The sequence below is a fragment of the Sceloporus undulatus genome, chromosome 3 (assembly GCF_019175285.1).
Source record: "Sceloporus undulatus isolate JIND9_A2432 ecotype Alabama chromosome 3, SceUnd_v1.1, whole genome shotgun sequence".
Classification (NCBI taxonomy): domain Eukaryota; kingdom Metazoa; phylum Chordata; class Lepidosauria; order Squamata; family Phrynosomatidae; genus Sceloporus; species Sceloporus undulatus.
The window spans coordinates 71,126,127-71,142,664 of NC_056524.1; the positions used below are offsets into that span (position 1 = coordinate 71,126,127).

The 16,538-nt window shown below is 40.1% G+C and overlaps 1 protein-coding gene across 1 annotated transcript in view; it reads right to left on the reverse strand.

Annotated features, from left to right (window-relative positions):
* Positions 1–5,986: 5,986 nt before the first annotated feature.
* Positions 5,987–16,538, reverse strand: part of RIPK4 (receptor interacting serine/threonine kinase 4) — a 32,417-nt gene continuing 21,865 nt past the window's right edge. Inside the window, exons 3-8 of the mRNA XM_042458993.1 lie at positions 14,509–14,657; positions 13,392–13,441; positions 12,106–12,264; positions 10,840–10,940; positions 10,491–10,746; positions 5,987–8,340 (exon numbers count right to left, since the gene is read on the reverse strand). Of these exons, the coding sequence (XP_042314927.1) occupies positions 7,157–8,340; positions 10,491–10,746; positions 10,840–10,940; positions 12,106–12,264; positions 13,392–13,441; positions 14,509–14,657 (1,899 nt within the window). The 3' untranslated portion in view covers positions 5,987–7,156. The remainder of the gene's footprint in view (positions 8,341–10,490; positions 10,747–10,839; positions 10,941–12,105; positions 12,265–13,391; positions 13,442–14,508; positions 14,658–16,538) is intronic.

Below are 16,538 nucleotides of genomic sequence, written 5' to 3' on the forward strand. Positions count from 1 at the left end.
ACAAAACAGGGACTCAAAGTGGCTTACTATTTAAAAGAACAGTGCAGTTAAAAGCACACAAAAAGTGAACCATAAAATAGAACTAAACTATTCAGTCTTAAAACAATGCAAACCTCCAATTAAAATAATAAAATAGAATTGAAAAGCAATTAAATCTGCTCCATTTAAAAGTACAGTACCCCCACCTAGACTATTATTGAAAATGTATCTGTTTTAACACCCTGGCAGAATAAAAAGCTCTTAGCCTACAGATGGAAAGACAGCAAGGAGATGATCATTCTTGCCTCCCTGCGAAGGGAGTTTCAAAGTCTAAGATCAGCCACGAAGGGCCTCTCTCACGTCCCCAACAGCTGTTCTGGTAAAGATGGAGACTCTGAGAGAAGAGCCTCTCCTGATAATCTCTAAGCATGGGGAGGTGCATGTAGGGAGATGCAGTCTTCTAGAAACTCTGGACCTGAGCCATATAGGTTTTATAGGTCATAACCAGCACTTTGAATTGTGCATTTAATGTCAAGGATTGTGCTGTAGGAGTTATTGGATCATATGGCTATGATTAAAATATGGATTCTCACTTGTAATACCCATAAAATCAGACCTGGATATGGTAACATTGTATTGGTTTCTTTCCTATTCGGCTGCTGGAACATGCTATACATGGGCATGTCCTTAAATATCATTTAGAAACTACAGATAGTGCAGAATGCTGATGCCAAGAAGTTCCCATTCCATTCCTGTTCCATCCCAGAGGAGGCAATTTTCAGGAACGCTTCTGAACAGTTCCTGAAAATCGCCTCCTCTGGGATGGATCAGGAATGGAATGGGAACTTCTGGCGGTGGCGTCGGCAGCATTCCAGCATGCAGTAAAATGCGTCCCTTGCCCTATTCTGTTCCCATCCCGCTCCCTTTCTTTCCATACTGAGCCCATCCCTGGGAGCTGTGCAGTAACCTTATTAGATCAGGGACAAGGGCCATGACCATATATCATCTCTTTATCATATCAGTGGCACTGACTCCCAGTTTGCTTTTCACTTTATCTCAAGTTGCTGATTATGACTTTTCAAGGAAGAACTAGGCCTGGTACAGATGGACCCCAAAGGAATTTTTAGTGGTCCTTTTTTTTTTTGCGTAGCCACGCCATGCAATTTGGTTGCTGTGGCGCGGCTACGCAGCAAAGAGAGGCAGCTCCCAGATGCCTCTTCCTGGTGCTCTGTAGAGAGCCTTAGAGAAGAAAATGGTCCAGTTTAATTTCATGCAACTTTTACATAGCTTGATTTCATGATGGTTGCAACAATAATAAAAAATATACTGTTCTAGTCCCCAATACATTACCTTAATGGGATGTGACATTTGACAGAAGTTTTCACAATTCCCTTTACAAAAAAAGAACTCCTAGGAGGGAGAATTGAGTTGTTGTTGTTGTGTGCCTTCAAGTAACTTCCAACTTACGGTTACCTCAAGGCGAACTTGTCATGGGGTTTTCCTGGCAAGATTTGTTCAGAGGGCCAGTGAAGCTGAGAGTATGTGACTTGTCCAAGGTCACCCAGCAGCTGAGTGGGGATTTAAGCTCTTGAAAATTGAGTTATAAATCTTTATTTAGATCCCACTCTTCTTGACCATAGAGGCAGTAGTGTGATCACAACGAACCAACAGTCTATACCAGGTGTGGGCAAAGTGTAGCCCACAGGCTGCATGTGGCCCCCAGGGCCATTATTGTACAGACCACCCCAAAATGGCTTCTAGGGGTATAGAACAGATTTCCACAATGTTTGGAAAATTCTTAGACACACACACCCTGGGAGGTATATACAAATTTTTGTTTCAAAATGACTAAAGGCCTGTTACAGACAGGCCAAAATAAAGCTGCTTCGAGTCACTTTGGAGATATGGTATTTCAATGATGCATGCGTCCTAGGAGTCCAAAAGCCGCACCAAAACCACGGTCCGGTCCTAAGGACTGGAGTGCAGCTTTGGTGTGGCTTTTGGACTCTTAGGACTCATGCATCTTTGAAATACCATACCTCCAAAGTGACTCGAAGCAGCTTTATTTTGGCCTGTCTGTAACAGGCCAAAGATTCCCTCTAGGAGCCCAGGAAGGCTCCAGAATATGATGTGAATGCTTCCATGTCCCCTAGAGGGTGTTTGGGGGTATTTGTAGGCAAAAAAATGGAGGGGGGAGTGCAGCCCTCCAAAGGTCTCTTGGTGGGGCTAATGTAGCCCCCTGGTCATACACAGTTGTCCACCTCTGGTCTATAGAGGAAACTCATATTTGTTAAACTCTATAACATAAGCAGATTATGCAAATTTGCATGTCTTTAATAATTTTGTTTATATATCTGCTTTAATTTTGTGGTGGACAGAACAAGAACCATGTATACAGATTGCTAATGTATTCCTTTAACCTGTCTTCCAGCCTCTGGCTGTTGTTAACCCTATACTTTAGAGCAAGGAGGGGAAACTGTGGCCCTCCAGATGAATCTAGCCTATAAATACCTTTAACCCTAGCCAGCATAACCAATGGTAAGGGTTTATGGGAACTGCAGTAAAAAAACAAAACCTGGAAGGCCATAGTTGGCCACTCATGGTTTAGAATTTATCTTCATAACCTGGAATACTAGAAACACACACATACAAACTTGAACTTCATGTAGTGACAAAATAGCTAAGCAATGGCAAATTCTACATTTAGTTCCAAATACTTGCTTCTGCCATTACTGAATGGCAGGCAATCTGCCACCTTCTTCCTTCTCCAGTTCTGCCCAGCAACATACCTGTTATTCCATGCCTCCGCTTCACTTAGTCAGAGGGAACAGATTATACTGCATAGTTGAACTGCTGCCATGGAACAACAAGTTAGGATCTGTTCTATGTTCCATTATCTGCTCAAGCAGCTTTCTCTGTTATTATAGGCTTATTATTACGTTAGTGGTAAAAATAAATTCCTTCTTTTTCTTCTTGGTTTTGCATAGTTATATTAAAGGCTAAATCCACAAACTTAAATTGGTTGATGGTTGAAAAAGGAGGCTTTGTATACTGAAAGCAAAGCAGTCACATAGGTTGCAGCAGACTTGATCTCCTGAAAATTGGGATAAACAGACCACAGCCTTCATGTATGCTGATGACACAATCCTTATATCAAACAAGGATGCAGGATTGTGATATGTGTCTGCTTCACACATTCTCTTCCTCTTGTTTTCTGGAGTTGGTCAACTTTAAATTAACTTTAGCCTTTCTGGCACTGGCTTTGATGTAGGATGGTCTGGTCCTTTTCCAACATGCTTTGATTCCTGGGAAGGTTGCTTAGAAGTGCTGCATGCAAATAAGGATACAAAGAAGCCCTTTTTGATGACAAGTAACCCTTCCCCTGAAGAATATGGGTTGATTTTGCTACAGGATATACACTGTATCTATGATAATTATGTCCAAAATCTTCATGTTTTAGAAAGAAATACCATAATGCTGAGGAAAAATCCAGTATAAAAAAAGTATTCATTTTCTTTTAGGGAGAAACCTTCTGCTGGAAAACTATGGCTGCATTTGCAATGCAAAAATAATCCAGTTCGACACCACTTTAACTGCCATGGCTCATTGGTATGGAATTCTGGGAAACTGTGAGACATTTAGCCTTCTCTTGTGTCACAACAAACCACAATTACCATAATTCAAGAATATTGAGCCATAGCAGTTAAACTGTGTCAAACTGGATTATTTCTGCACTGTGGATGCAGCCTATGATCATCAATTGTTTTGGTAGTCCCAATGACTCTAATCAAACATTTATGTAAATATCATTAACTGAGTGGGATGTAAGATTGCCAATAAGATTCAAGCTAATAGACCCATTATGTAATCTGCCCTCATGCAACTACCACAACATGAAGAGAGAAATAATATTGTGGTTGCTGGCCCCATACCTCTTTACTCCTGCCATCCTCCATATGTTGGGAGGAAGGTGTGAAGTTGGGAACTGATTATACAGTACATGCACAATATCCTCCCAAGATATATAGAATCCTGACTATGCAGGGTCCAATTTCACATGGAAATCATGCTCCCTGTTTCAAACTACTATTCCCTTATGGATGGAGGGGGACTGGCAGGGAATGTGATGATGTGCAGGACCACTGAGTAAAACCTTATTCTTCTCACATGAGGGCAGAACACATTTATAAGCTCTCATATATACCCAAGGACCATGTCAACACACCTTCCATTAGTGAGACATTCATCTTTAATAAGTGGGTTCCTGGAGTACTATCAGCTTTTGTAACACTCTTCTCGACTGACAGCTTGAATAATAAAAAAGCTGTATTAATGGGCAGCTATTACGCTTTGTTCCTACAGGCCTCAGAACACGTAAACAGGCTTGCTGTTTGAACATGCTCTGGGTTCTCTGTGGCAACACGGAAGAATGTGGTTTTATTACTAACAACCCTGCAGGCAAATCTCAACCCTTTCATTCATGACTCCTCTGTTGCACAATCTTTACCAGAAAAACAAGATATACACAGTCTTGATGGGGGGGGAGGATACATTTGCAGAGTAGTCCGTGGGTCTGTATAAGGTTCTAGGGCCAAAATTTTCTCACACTCAATCTATGCTGGAGCTGATGAATGGGGGGGGGGGGGAATCTATTGGAAAGCTGGGCTTTCCTCAAGACTGTCTTCTGCTCTCCAGAGAAAGGATGAGTGGAATGCTTTTCGCCCCCAAACTACCCCACCTGTTATGTGAACACCTACCTTCTCTTCCAAATAAATTTGTCTTTCAAAGTTTGAAGTAGTCACTAAAATGAAATGCATTTTCTTCCACAGACCTTTGCAAAATAAGGAACACACCCATTCATTATTCCTCCCTTAGTCATTCCTCTGTTGATATATGGTAGCCTTGCCAAATGTGGTGCATTTTCAAGTGTTTTGGAATGCAACTCCCATATGGATAACCCTTTTTTATTCTGCCTTTATTGAATTCATCTGTGGAGGGATTTTTCCAGCTACATCTATCTTCTGAATTAGCATGCTTGTACTTTCCTTCTCCTTTCTCTAAACAATTTGCATATCTCAGTTTAGTGCTATTTAAAAAAAAACAAAAAACCACTGAACAGTGCACACAGCTCCTTTCAACCAAACAGCAGGAAAAATTTGGAAAGACTTTGAGTCTAGTCCAAGAGAGCCCCACCTGAGATCTATTGTAACTGCTCTATTATAACATCAAAGGTATGTCAGTAATTTTTTTTGCTATCAACAATCCTTGCACAAAAGGAGTGAACAACATCATATAACCTGTTTAGGGAGCTAGTGGCATAGCATCAACTACATAGAGCAGTGCCTTTAAGAATTTCACCTGTCTCAGAAATTCACTGAGATGAGAACTAGCTCTGGAGCCAGTTGCCAATAGTAGTTCTTCTACAGGCCCATTCACATATGTATATTCCCTGCAGTAGGTACTGGTGTTCAATGGAAAAGCTGGTAATTTTAAAATGCATGTTGAAGTGCTTAGCTTTGTGGAACACATGCATGAAGTTGTGAAAGATCCCTGGAAAACACACACTGACAGGAAATTTAATCCTGCAAAATTGCCAGGGTGGCACCACTTTTTTAACTCAATTTAAATTTTAAAGCAAACAAAAAGGCTATAGCAAAGATAAAGGCAAGCTATAATTTGATTTTTGTAATTACCAACTCCCTTTTCATTTCCAAAGTGTGTTGAAAGTTACATTTATAAATTAGTACCTCAGCATAGTATCTTGCTTTCTTCAGCCAATATTCCTGATTAGTCAGTAAAAAAAAAAATGAGAACGCTTGCCCCATCTGTTTCCCTACCCAGTAACTTATAGACCTGAAGTAAAGTATGTTTGTGAAAAGAGACACAGAGCTAGGTGTCTGCATGTGTGATGCTAAGTAAGCAAGATCAAGACTGTAAAATTGATTTTTGCCCCTGCTACACAACTCTTGCACAACATAATGTATCTTAAGTCATTTTACAGGTGAAACAGAACTGTTTTATTGATAAAAGCAATCACAATTGAAAACAATGCAAATTATAAAAGGCGTATTAAAACATACCCAGATCTACACTTTCAATTTTCTGTAGTAGAAAAAGAAGATGTACAATGGACTGAAATACTATATACACAGTATATCTTTATATTAGTCTAACAAACACAGCAAATTCACCCAGAAGGCACTGCAGCACTGTATATGTGGTTCAGTAATTTACAACATTAAAAAAATGCTCTTAAGAAATTTATAGACTGATAATTTATCTACTTTTCTGTTTTTTATGAATTGTGGACTTTTCCAGTCCACAAATATATGCGCGCACAGGGCCCCCTTTGTGTTCTGCTCCATTCATTCACATTCACACATTTATACATACATATACACTGTATATATACACAAACTGGTATTGTGTATCAGAAATGAATTTCCATGCAATACTCCCCCATTCAATTAACATTTGGATGCTTGCAGCTCTTATTGCAAGCAGTGGCTGATGGTGATGATCATGGAAAAAGTGACCATATGACTGAACCGAAATGTGTGTCTTTGAAATTGGTAGTGCTTACATTTTTTTTCCAAGAACTTTTTTGCATCATGAAACTGAGATTTTGCTCCTAATATACATGGTTTAAGCATAACCACCCTTGTTATGTTTTCAAATGATCACACTGACCATGGAAGTATGGTAGAAAAATAAATTTCAGTAATATTCTAGTGATACTGAAATGATGTTTTTCCCATCACTTGTCTTAATAATTTTGTTTGAAATATTAGATATTGAGTCTACACTGAAAGAGCTAAGTGTCCATTTAACCTTTTCTTTAAAGAAAAGGAAATAAAAAAGTTCATCCTCATCTAACTGTAGAGATCATTGGGCAAGGCCTCTCCTTTTCCTAAAGTACCAGGAAAGCACACTGCTGTCTCTATAAATGGCTTTCTCAACACTACCTTGCAAGGAAGACGTTCGACTGTGCTCAACACATTGCAACTCCTGCTCCCATGCTTCCTTAATCTGTTAGGAATGTATTGCTGCATCAGCCATTATCTTCTGCTTGGGTTCAAGCAGAACATAGCTGCAAAGTGGAGCAGACATTGTGCCACAATAGCTGCCAAAGGAACCTCTTCTCCATAGAGAAGATGAAGGACACAAAGAAGCACCCTTATGTTTCATTAAGTAGCATGACAGCAGCAACAGTAGCACTGCCCCCATTGTGTTGAACTAATTGTGGTCGGGTCTGAAATGCAATGCTTGTACCGGCAAGTGCCCCGTGCTTTAGCAGAAGTTCTACTGTGCATGTGTGTCCACCTCTTGCTGCCAGGTGGGAAGCCGTCAACCCTTCCTCATCAGGATCGTTGATGTTCTCCAGGTTGACAAGTTCCTTTGCCACTTCATCGTGTCCATTTTCAGCAGCAAGGTGCAGTGCTGTCCTGTTTGAAGGGCCCCTGGCCATGACATCTGCCCCTTCCTCAATCAACAACTTAGTGGTGGATAAGTGGCCATTGCGTGCTGCCAGATGGAGTGCAGTACAGCCTTCCACTGTTGTTGCTTCTTTGTCTGCACCGCGGTTGAGAAGCAGCCTTGAAGTACTGGTGTGACCGGTTTCGGCAGCTATGTGTAGAGCCGTTTGAAGAAACACATTTCTTATATTGACATCTGACTGCAGTTCTATGAGTATACGAGCAATTCTGTAATGGCCTCTCTGGGCTGCCAAGTGTAGTGGGGTCCTTCCATCTACTGTCTGTGCATTCACATTGACCCCTGGCTGTTTGGCCAGAAGCTTCACAATGGATAGGTGACCTTGCCAGGCAGCATAATGTAAAGGCACCCAGTCATCCTTTCCTTTGACATCGACATCAACCCCTCTTCTCAAGAAGATGCGTACTATGTTCTCTTGGCCATGCTGGCAGGCAACATGAATGGGAGCCCTTCCTTCAAAGTCTATCTCATTTGGCAAAGCATTCTTCTCAAGCAGCAGTCGTGTGCTCAGCTCATCCCCATTCTGGGCAGCAAAATGCAGGGCTGTCCACTGGTCCTCATCTTTAGCATTCACGTTAATTTTTCTGGCCAGTAGTAGTTCAACAATGCTTTTATTCCTTTTTTCTACAGCTATGTGGAGGGGTGTAGAACCTTTCTTGTTGGTCAGATTGGGGCTGGCATTATACAGAAGGAGCCACTTGACACATTCTTCCTGGCCAGACTCAACAGCCAAATGCAGAAGGCTGTAGTTCCCATCCAAAACAAGGTCAACATCCTGAGGCTGAAGGATCTTCATCAGTTTGCCAGTGTCTCCAGAAGTGATTGCCTCAGCCAACTTTCTTTTCTGAATATCTGTTGAACCAATATCTGGAGAGGCAAAAATGAAGCATTTACATACCATTATAATTACATTTTTGCATGTTATTACTGCCACCACAAAAAAAGTGCAGCAAACTAGGTAAAGAAAAAAAGTGGCAGCTCTACTGTCCATACTTCCAGTCAGGAAATTCAGAACAATGCTGAAGCATGTTTCCAACTCCTATCCTTTTTTTCATATTGGGCATATAATCTTACACAAGGTGGGTGGTACCAAACATACTGTATCCTGAGTGATCAGGTTATCAGATTTGTGATGTACTGATCATGTGGATTTCTGGAAACACAAACACTAATATTAGTGAGTGAGGCATATGCATGCCTGTGGATACACAGAGTAAGGACTATTAGGTTTGTACATAACAGTATTCTTAGTACCCAAGTGCCTGCTGAATTTCAAAAGAAAAAAAGCACAAATCATAGAATCATAGAGTTGGAAGAGACTGCACGGGCCATCCAGTCCAACCCCCTGCCATGCAGGAAATCCAAATCAAAGCATCCCCAACAGATGGCCATCCAGCCTCTGCTTAAAGACCTCCAAGGAAGGAGACTCCACCACATTCCGAGGGAGTTTGTTCCACTGTCAAGCATCTAGTTTCATAGAACAGACTTCACAAAGAACATTCTTAAATTTGCTTAAATGCAAATGAAAATCCTAATCTGAGTTTAAAACAATAAGTACAAAACTGTTTTTACAAGCACAATGAGTATGTAGATGTGCTCTCTATGTGTTCAGCATAGCTTATTCTGAATTAAGTGTGCACAGGATAGAATGAAGGCAGAATTTATTATTATTGGAAGGCCCCAATGACAATAGCTGTCTCCGTATTGCTTAGTGCCTAATCAGTTAGTACACTTCTGACTGAAATTCATGAGGCAAGATCAAGGAATCTTGGTGGTCCACTATTGCCAGATCATTTCAGGGAATAATCAGTTCTCCTCCACTCACTTGGTCTTAGTGGCAAGGGGTTGATTCTCCCCGACTCCCTTGTTCTGGAGTTCATGATGAAAATAAGTGTTTACCAACTGATCATCAAGCATTTGTATTAGAGTTGGAAGAGACTACAAGGGCCATCCAGTCCATCCAGGAATACACAATCAAAGCACCCATGACAGATGGACATCCAGCCTCTTTCTGGAAATTTCCAAAGGAAGAGGCTCCATCACTCTCTGAGGCAGGGAGAGAATTATGTAGCCCTGCAAATGTAACTGGATTACAAGTCCTAGCAGCTGTGACCAACATAGCCAATGGTGAAGAATGTTGTAACCTGCAGTCAACAACATCTAGAGGGCTGCATAATTCACATCCCTTATGTATATTATGTACCTTGAAATATAACATGATTGGACCTTTCAGTACTGGAATATAACTTTGGCTATCCATTCTGTTACCAATACTGGTGGTTTAAACTGAGCTTCTATGTCCATGAAAACTGCGACCAAGAACAAACGGGGAAAACCACATTAACAGCATACCATATGTTTGATACACAGAAGGTTCCATGCTTGATACTATACCTCTGCCTGGAACTCAAAATTGTTGCCATGCTAGATAATGTTCGGCTAAATGGACAAATAGCTTCACCTAATATAAGATAAGGGCTTTTATTTCCTCTGCATTTGTGGATGTGGTGCAGGTCAGAAAATGCATTCTCTGTACTAACGTTCTAGTGACTCCCAGGATGTGCATCCTTTGGAAGAGCCTTGTAGTTTTTTGTTACTGGCAGAATTTCAGTTGGTTTGCTGTCAACTGAACAAACTAAAAGCATAAATGCAAGAAAATGCTTTTGAAGAGCTTATCAATTTAACAAGGAAACTGTGTCAAGCTAAAGGGCTGTGGCTCCGTGGAAAACCTCTGAAAAAGGAGTACCAACTGACATGCAAGTCCTGAGCTCAAAAAAGCTACTTTAGGAGCCTACAGTTCTCAGAATCTAACATGCTGGTTGGATGACTGGGGAAGTTGTAGTCCAAAGAGTAACTTTTCCAAGCCCTGGATTTGTGTATCAGATGCAACATCCCAATGTATTGACACAGATGATCAACACAGGGTCAGAATGCACACAGACCAAGAAGAAGGACCGTCACTGGAATGACATCCAATATTGGCCTTAAATTGCATGAAAAATCTATAAAGCTCTTACCACTTCCAGAATTCTCCCTCTCAAAGGACAGCGACAGGGAACCTCGTGAAGAAAAGGCAGAGTCTACAGAGGATACTCCTGAAAGCCTCTTGTCACTGGAAGCAAGCCTTGATTCAGAAGCACTACGGCTGAGCTCTTCAGGCTGTTGTGTCTGTGAAATTCCAGAATCCAATTGAGACAACAACTCAGAAAGACTGTAATCCTTAGCTGACACAGGGCCAGCCCCTTGCTTTAGCTGGGATAGCCCTGGAATCTCCTGGAACAGAAGACATAAAAGTATTAGTCAAATATTAATCAAGAGGAAAGACACCAAAAATATCATCTCCTTCCATTTTAAATACATGCTTACCTTGGGATAAGCTTGAGTAGTCTTAACATCCTCTTGGACCATCATTTCTTTGTTTTCATTCTCTGGTTTTTCACAGAGGTCTTCTGTTTCAGAGGTAATTTCTTCAGAATCAAAATAAATGAAGAAAAGGATGAAATTCATACTAGAAGAAGTTGGATAGAAAATATTTTCTTACACAGCACAGTATCCATTAGAATAAGCAAGCTACTTGGGGGACAGACAGACAGATAGATAGATACTGTGTGGATAAAGGCTTAATAGCTTTGTCTGGGTGTAAGAAGAAGATTGCACTTGCATGTTGGGTCAACCATAGCCTTTGCACAAAGCTACATAATATGGGGTATGTTTACACCTTGGCTTCTGGACCAAACAATCCAGATGGTAAAACATGGGAGGCCCAACTCCCACTGTTCCAGACAATTCCCCCACCCAAAAATATATTTTTTACTTCATCTGTGGGGAAGAAAATCCCATAATTTCTACACTACCAATGTCATATTATGTAACCATAAAAACAATTTAGCGGAAATTCAAATATGTCAGTTGCACAACTTGACAGGATGTAGAGCAATGTTCAGATTTGTCACCAGGAACAAATATGATATGCTGAGTAAAGGATCTGTACTTTTCAGCTCACTCACACATGCACACATTTTATGCACTGAAATGCCTTCAAGCCCTGTCAAGTGTAATATATTTTTTGCAAAAACACAATCAAGACTTTTCTGGCTTTTATCCAAAAAAACAAGAGAACTGTCAAAGTTTAACCACAGAAGATTCTAGCAGACTCTTTTAATGTGCTCAAATGCCAAATTAATCCTTCACTGAACTTTCAAGACCATGCTACCTCTTTAAACCATTTTTTTAATGTCAGTCAAAAGATGACATTGTGTACACTCAAAGAGAGCTATTTTGTACCATGATATGAAATGGAATCTAATGGTTTTGCACTGGATCAATAAATCTCTCACAGTCAGATGCTATAGATTAGAGCATTCATGCTAGGGAACAATTTGGGGGATTAAGTACATCAGGACACAGTTCACATTTATATCTACACATGCTCATGATGAGACATGTTCTTTTATAACACTCCTCTGTAAGGAGGAAGTTCCTCACAGCATAACTGTTACAAAACCGTGGGTTGTGTATGCTTTGCATTCATTTTTACAAGATTTTGGTGGAGTGCCACTAGGGATTAATATAGTCCTGAACACTGAAATGACTCACTCATTTGCAAAGAGTCACATTAGAAGAAAAATGTACCTTGAAATGTTGGCCTTTTGCTAGGGTCATCTTGCCAGCACTTTTGCATCAGTTTGATCAAGTTATTACATGCACGAGGTCTGGATTTAGAAATAGCTGGTAGTTCTGGGCGGTGGCCATTAACAACTTTCACCATGATGTGTAGAATGTTATTCTCTTCTGCAAAGAAAAAGCACCAATTAACATCACTCTGAATATGAACACACTTGCACCTATTCAACTAGTCTCCTCTTGTCTTTTAGGTTTCTCTCTCATAGGAAAACCTACATTAAAGCTGCCTACAGATGCTATTCTTTAACACCCAACAAGTTGGGAAACTATGGTGCCCATATATTGCTGGATTACAACTCCATGATCCATCACCATTGATTATACTAGCCAGAAAATTGCAGTCTAATATCATCTGGACATGAGCCAAAAGTATCCATCCCTTCCTTAAATAAACATAACATGCTCTTTTCCAACAGGTGGGGTATTTTTGTCAGCCTAGTCTATGAAAACAACAACAACAACAAAGTTAAATAGAATACAATAGAACACCTTAAATATCTCTATAAGGAATAATTTTAGTTTTGAAGTATGGAAGAGGCACCCAATGATACAATTCTCCTTTTTTGAAAAACAGCAACTGCAGGTCAGTTATCATCATGCTCAGTATCTTATACTGTAGTTAACTCTGAATCTCTTTATATAAATCACATCATGCAAGAAACTTTCTGCAGTCCACCGATTCTTTGGGTTGTACTCTGAACTGCTTCACTATTGGGGGATTGAGGGTTGCATTCATGGCTCTATCTGGCAGGCAAGGGTTAAACTCTGTGACTCTTTAGACCCTTACAAGCATCATATTAGTATGACTCTAAGGTCCAAAACACACTGTAGACATAATCCAGTTTGAAACCACTTTAATTGCTCTGGTTCAACGTTAGGGAATTCTGGGAACTGAAGTTTTGTGAGACATGTAGCCTTCTCTGTCAGAGAGCTCTGGTGCCACAAGCTACAATTCCCAGGATTTCCTTGGACTGAACTAGGGCAGCTAAAGCAGTCTCAAACTGAATTATGTATGGCTTTCAATGCAGGAAGAGTAGTTGAGCATTCTTCAAAACTATCCCTGGACATAGACAACAGTTTAAGCACCTGGAACAGATTTTATCTGTCAGCAATAAAAGAGGTTAGGTATATTGAAGGTTAACCACATCACAACAGGCACACTCATTTGAGGAGGAGTTGTGTTTGATGTTTCCATCTAATACATGATTCATATAAACATGCATTTACTGGCTTACCTGAAAAGGGCTTCTTCTGTGTGAGAACTCCCCAGATAACAATGGAAAAGCTGCAAAAGAATCATTCACTGATGTTAACTTTACGACAAAGTGACACAACTGTGTTGTTGTTTTACTGTTATGGAGACTAGTGCCTAGGTTCTAATCATGTAAGAACATCAGCTACATAATTAGAAGCAACGCCAGAACATGAATAGATTCTTAAAACATTCAAAAGGAGAACTAGAGCTATCTAGTCTAATGTTGTATTTCCAACAAGACAAGTGGCCAATGGCCATTTACAAGCAAGGCCAGAGAGTAATATTCACCCTAATTGTTCCAATTATCTTTCTATGAATTGATATAATCCTTTAAAAAACCTTCTAAGCTAAGATTCATCATCATACTGTATCTTGTGAAACAAATAAACCATGCATGCATTGTGTACATGTTTCCCCTTTGTCTTGAATCTAGAGTTAATAAAATTCACCGAGAGGCAATAAAAGGCTATGAGTTACAGAAAGTGACATTACTCAAGCTATATCACTTTGTCTCCTACATTCCACTACTGACAAGTCACGACCTCCCACTGATGGCTCCCAGACAGTTTGGGAATGACTGGTCTTAACTGCACACTGAGATGTTTATCAAGAAAAATGAAAGCAGCCATCGAACTGGTGAACAGCCCCTTGGTATCAAAGGGTGCCTGTATATCCTGCTTGGACAATCTGTAGTCAATTGTCTTTTGGCTGGCCCTACGTGCATCATAACCATTGGAACAATGTTCTGACACAAAGTGCAAGCTATGCTCTGAATGTCTTTCAGGTGGGTAGCATATCAACAAGGGGGACTTTAAACACATATGCTAGCTACAGCTTAACAACTCATCACGAGACCATTATGCGCAAAAGCTGGAGGAACTTCTTTAGATCTCTTCTCCGAGATTTTGTTGGGCTGGCCTAGTTCTACATTTGTTGATACTGAACTCTAATGTAACAGTTCAAGCAAAACATGCCTTAAATTGATACATTTCAGAATTTAGTAAAGATTTTCCCAAGCAGTTCCACCAGATTTGGTTAGCTACTACTGGTAAGAAATAGGAACAGAGAAGAAAGGAAGAAAAAGATGGGGTACTAACCTGTAGACATCATGCTTGGTATCAAAGTATCTGTTCTTCTCTTTAATGCGTTCTGGAGGAAGATATGCGATGGTGCCACATAGTCCATCCATGCTGAGATCATGAGAATGTGAAAGGCCATTGCATTTGGCTAATCCAAAGTCTGAAATCTGATGAAACAGCAAAAGGTTCTAACTAAACAGTCTCCAAAATAATTGCTCCATGTGCAAGGTTCTTTTACTTAGAAGCTTAAATTTACAACTTTCTTCTATTATATTCCTAAATTACAGTTTATAACTGGCACTTGGAAATGTGAAGCAAATAAAAAAAAATCTGAGACACTCTAGAGCAGGGCATGTTATTTTTATCCAATAAAAGCAACACACCAAAAAACCCAAGCAGATTTTAGAAACTGCATCGGCCTATAATAGCTACTGATCAAACCAATGCTGCCCAAAGAGTCATTTGTGGAAGCTTTTTGGGTGAGCTAATAAAAATTGTGTGAACATATTTGGCTTTTGTTCAATTAGTGATGCATATGCTTCTACCCAGTGAGGATACTCTGGAATAAATAATTTCAAGACACATCCTCCCCAATTTCTCTTAATGCCCAAATAGCAGAGAGGGCATTATGAGAAACTGGGCATTATGAGAAATTGGGGAGGACGTGTCATGGACATTATAAGAAATTAGGGAGGTGAATCTGAAGGTGGCAACCTGAGGGAGCAATCCTAACTCAGGTATTTCAGCTGGATTAGAGTACATATCTGAAGAGCATCATAGTGCTGGACTAGAATTCTGGTTCAAACCCCACTTGGCCATGGAAACCTACTGGGCAACCTTGAGCAAGTCACACTCTCTCAGCTCAGAGGAAGGCAACGGCATATCCCTTCTGAACAAATCTTGCCAAAAACAAAACAAAACAAAACCCTGTGATAGGTTCACCTTAGGGTTTCCTCAAGTCAGAAATGGCTTGAAAGCACACAGCAACCAAATCACAGCTATAGCTTCTAAAACCAATGTTTCTTGTCTCTCAAAACAAATATGCATTTCAGAAAAGCTAAAAAGATTTCAGCAGGGACTGGATGGTTTGATTAAAGAGTTGTCAAAGGATCATGACAATTTCTACCTATAGCATAAGTGTGAGCAAGAGCAGAAGGTCCAAGCAGATAGTTTCTGCCTCTGGGACACTTCCAGTGGCTGCATGGACTGCAAAAATGCCCTGCCAAACCCCAAGACAAAGGTAGCTGAAAGTTTACTTCTGGATTGGGAAAACAGGAATTTATTGATATTGATGGGGATGCAACCTATGTAAAAGGTGAATAGCCACTTTTGTAGGCCTCCAGGAAAGGAAGACAGGCTGACTGATTTTAGTAATTAGGAAAATGGCAGCATGGGAAGTCTGGAGGGGCTAAAGGATGCAAGATCAGCACATCAAAGCACATATAAAGATATAAAGTTTCTGGAAATATTAAGACTTTTTCTAAAGCAAACGTGTGTATGACTGACTCGTTAAAAGAAAAGGAACTATAAGGCACTGACAAAAGGAAATGAATGAATTTCCTATTAAAGATCATTTTACTTTGATTCGTAAATTGTCAGCTCTGAAGTTAAAGACAGGCAGCATGTTATAAGCACCCTGCACTACCACAAACCTTGGTACCTTGCGGCATCTGAGGAAGTAGATTCAAGCTACCAGCATCATTTTTCAGTTAGTCTCAAAGATTCTATAAGACCCTTTTGCACACTGATTTTTCCAGACTAACACAGCTATGTCTTTAAATTCTTGTACATACAACTTTTAAAGGTTAGTCTGATGGGACAAGCATCCTTATGGGATGAACTAGACATGGAGAAGCTGTGGCCTTCCACATGTTGATAAACAAAATTAACTCCCATCACACCTCACTGCAAACCAGTCTGACAGGGACTGATGGAAACTGGAGTCCAACAACTTCCAGAGGGCCACAACCGCCTACTCCAGACCAGGGGTAAATTCAAAATAATAATAATAATAATAATAATAATAATAATAATAATAATAATAATAA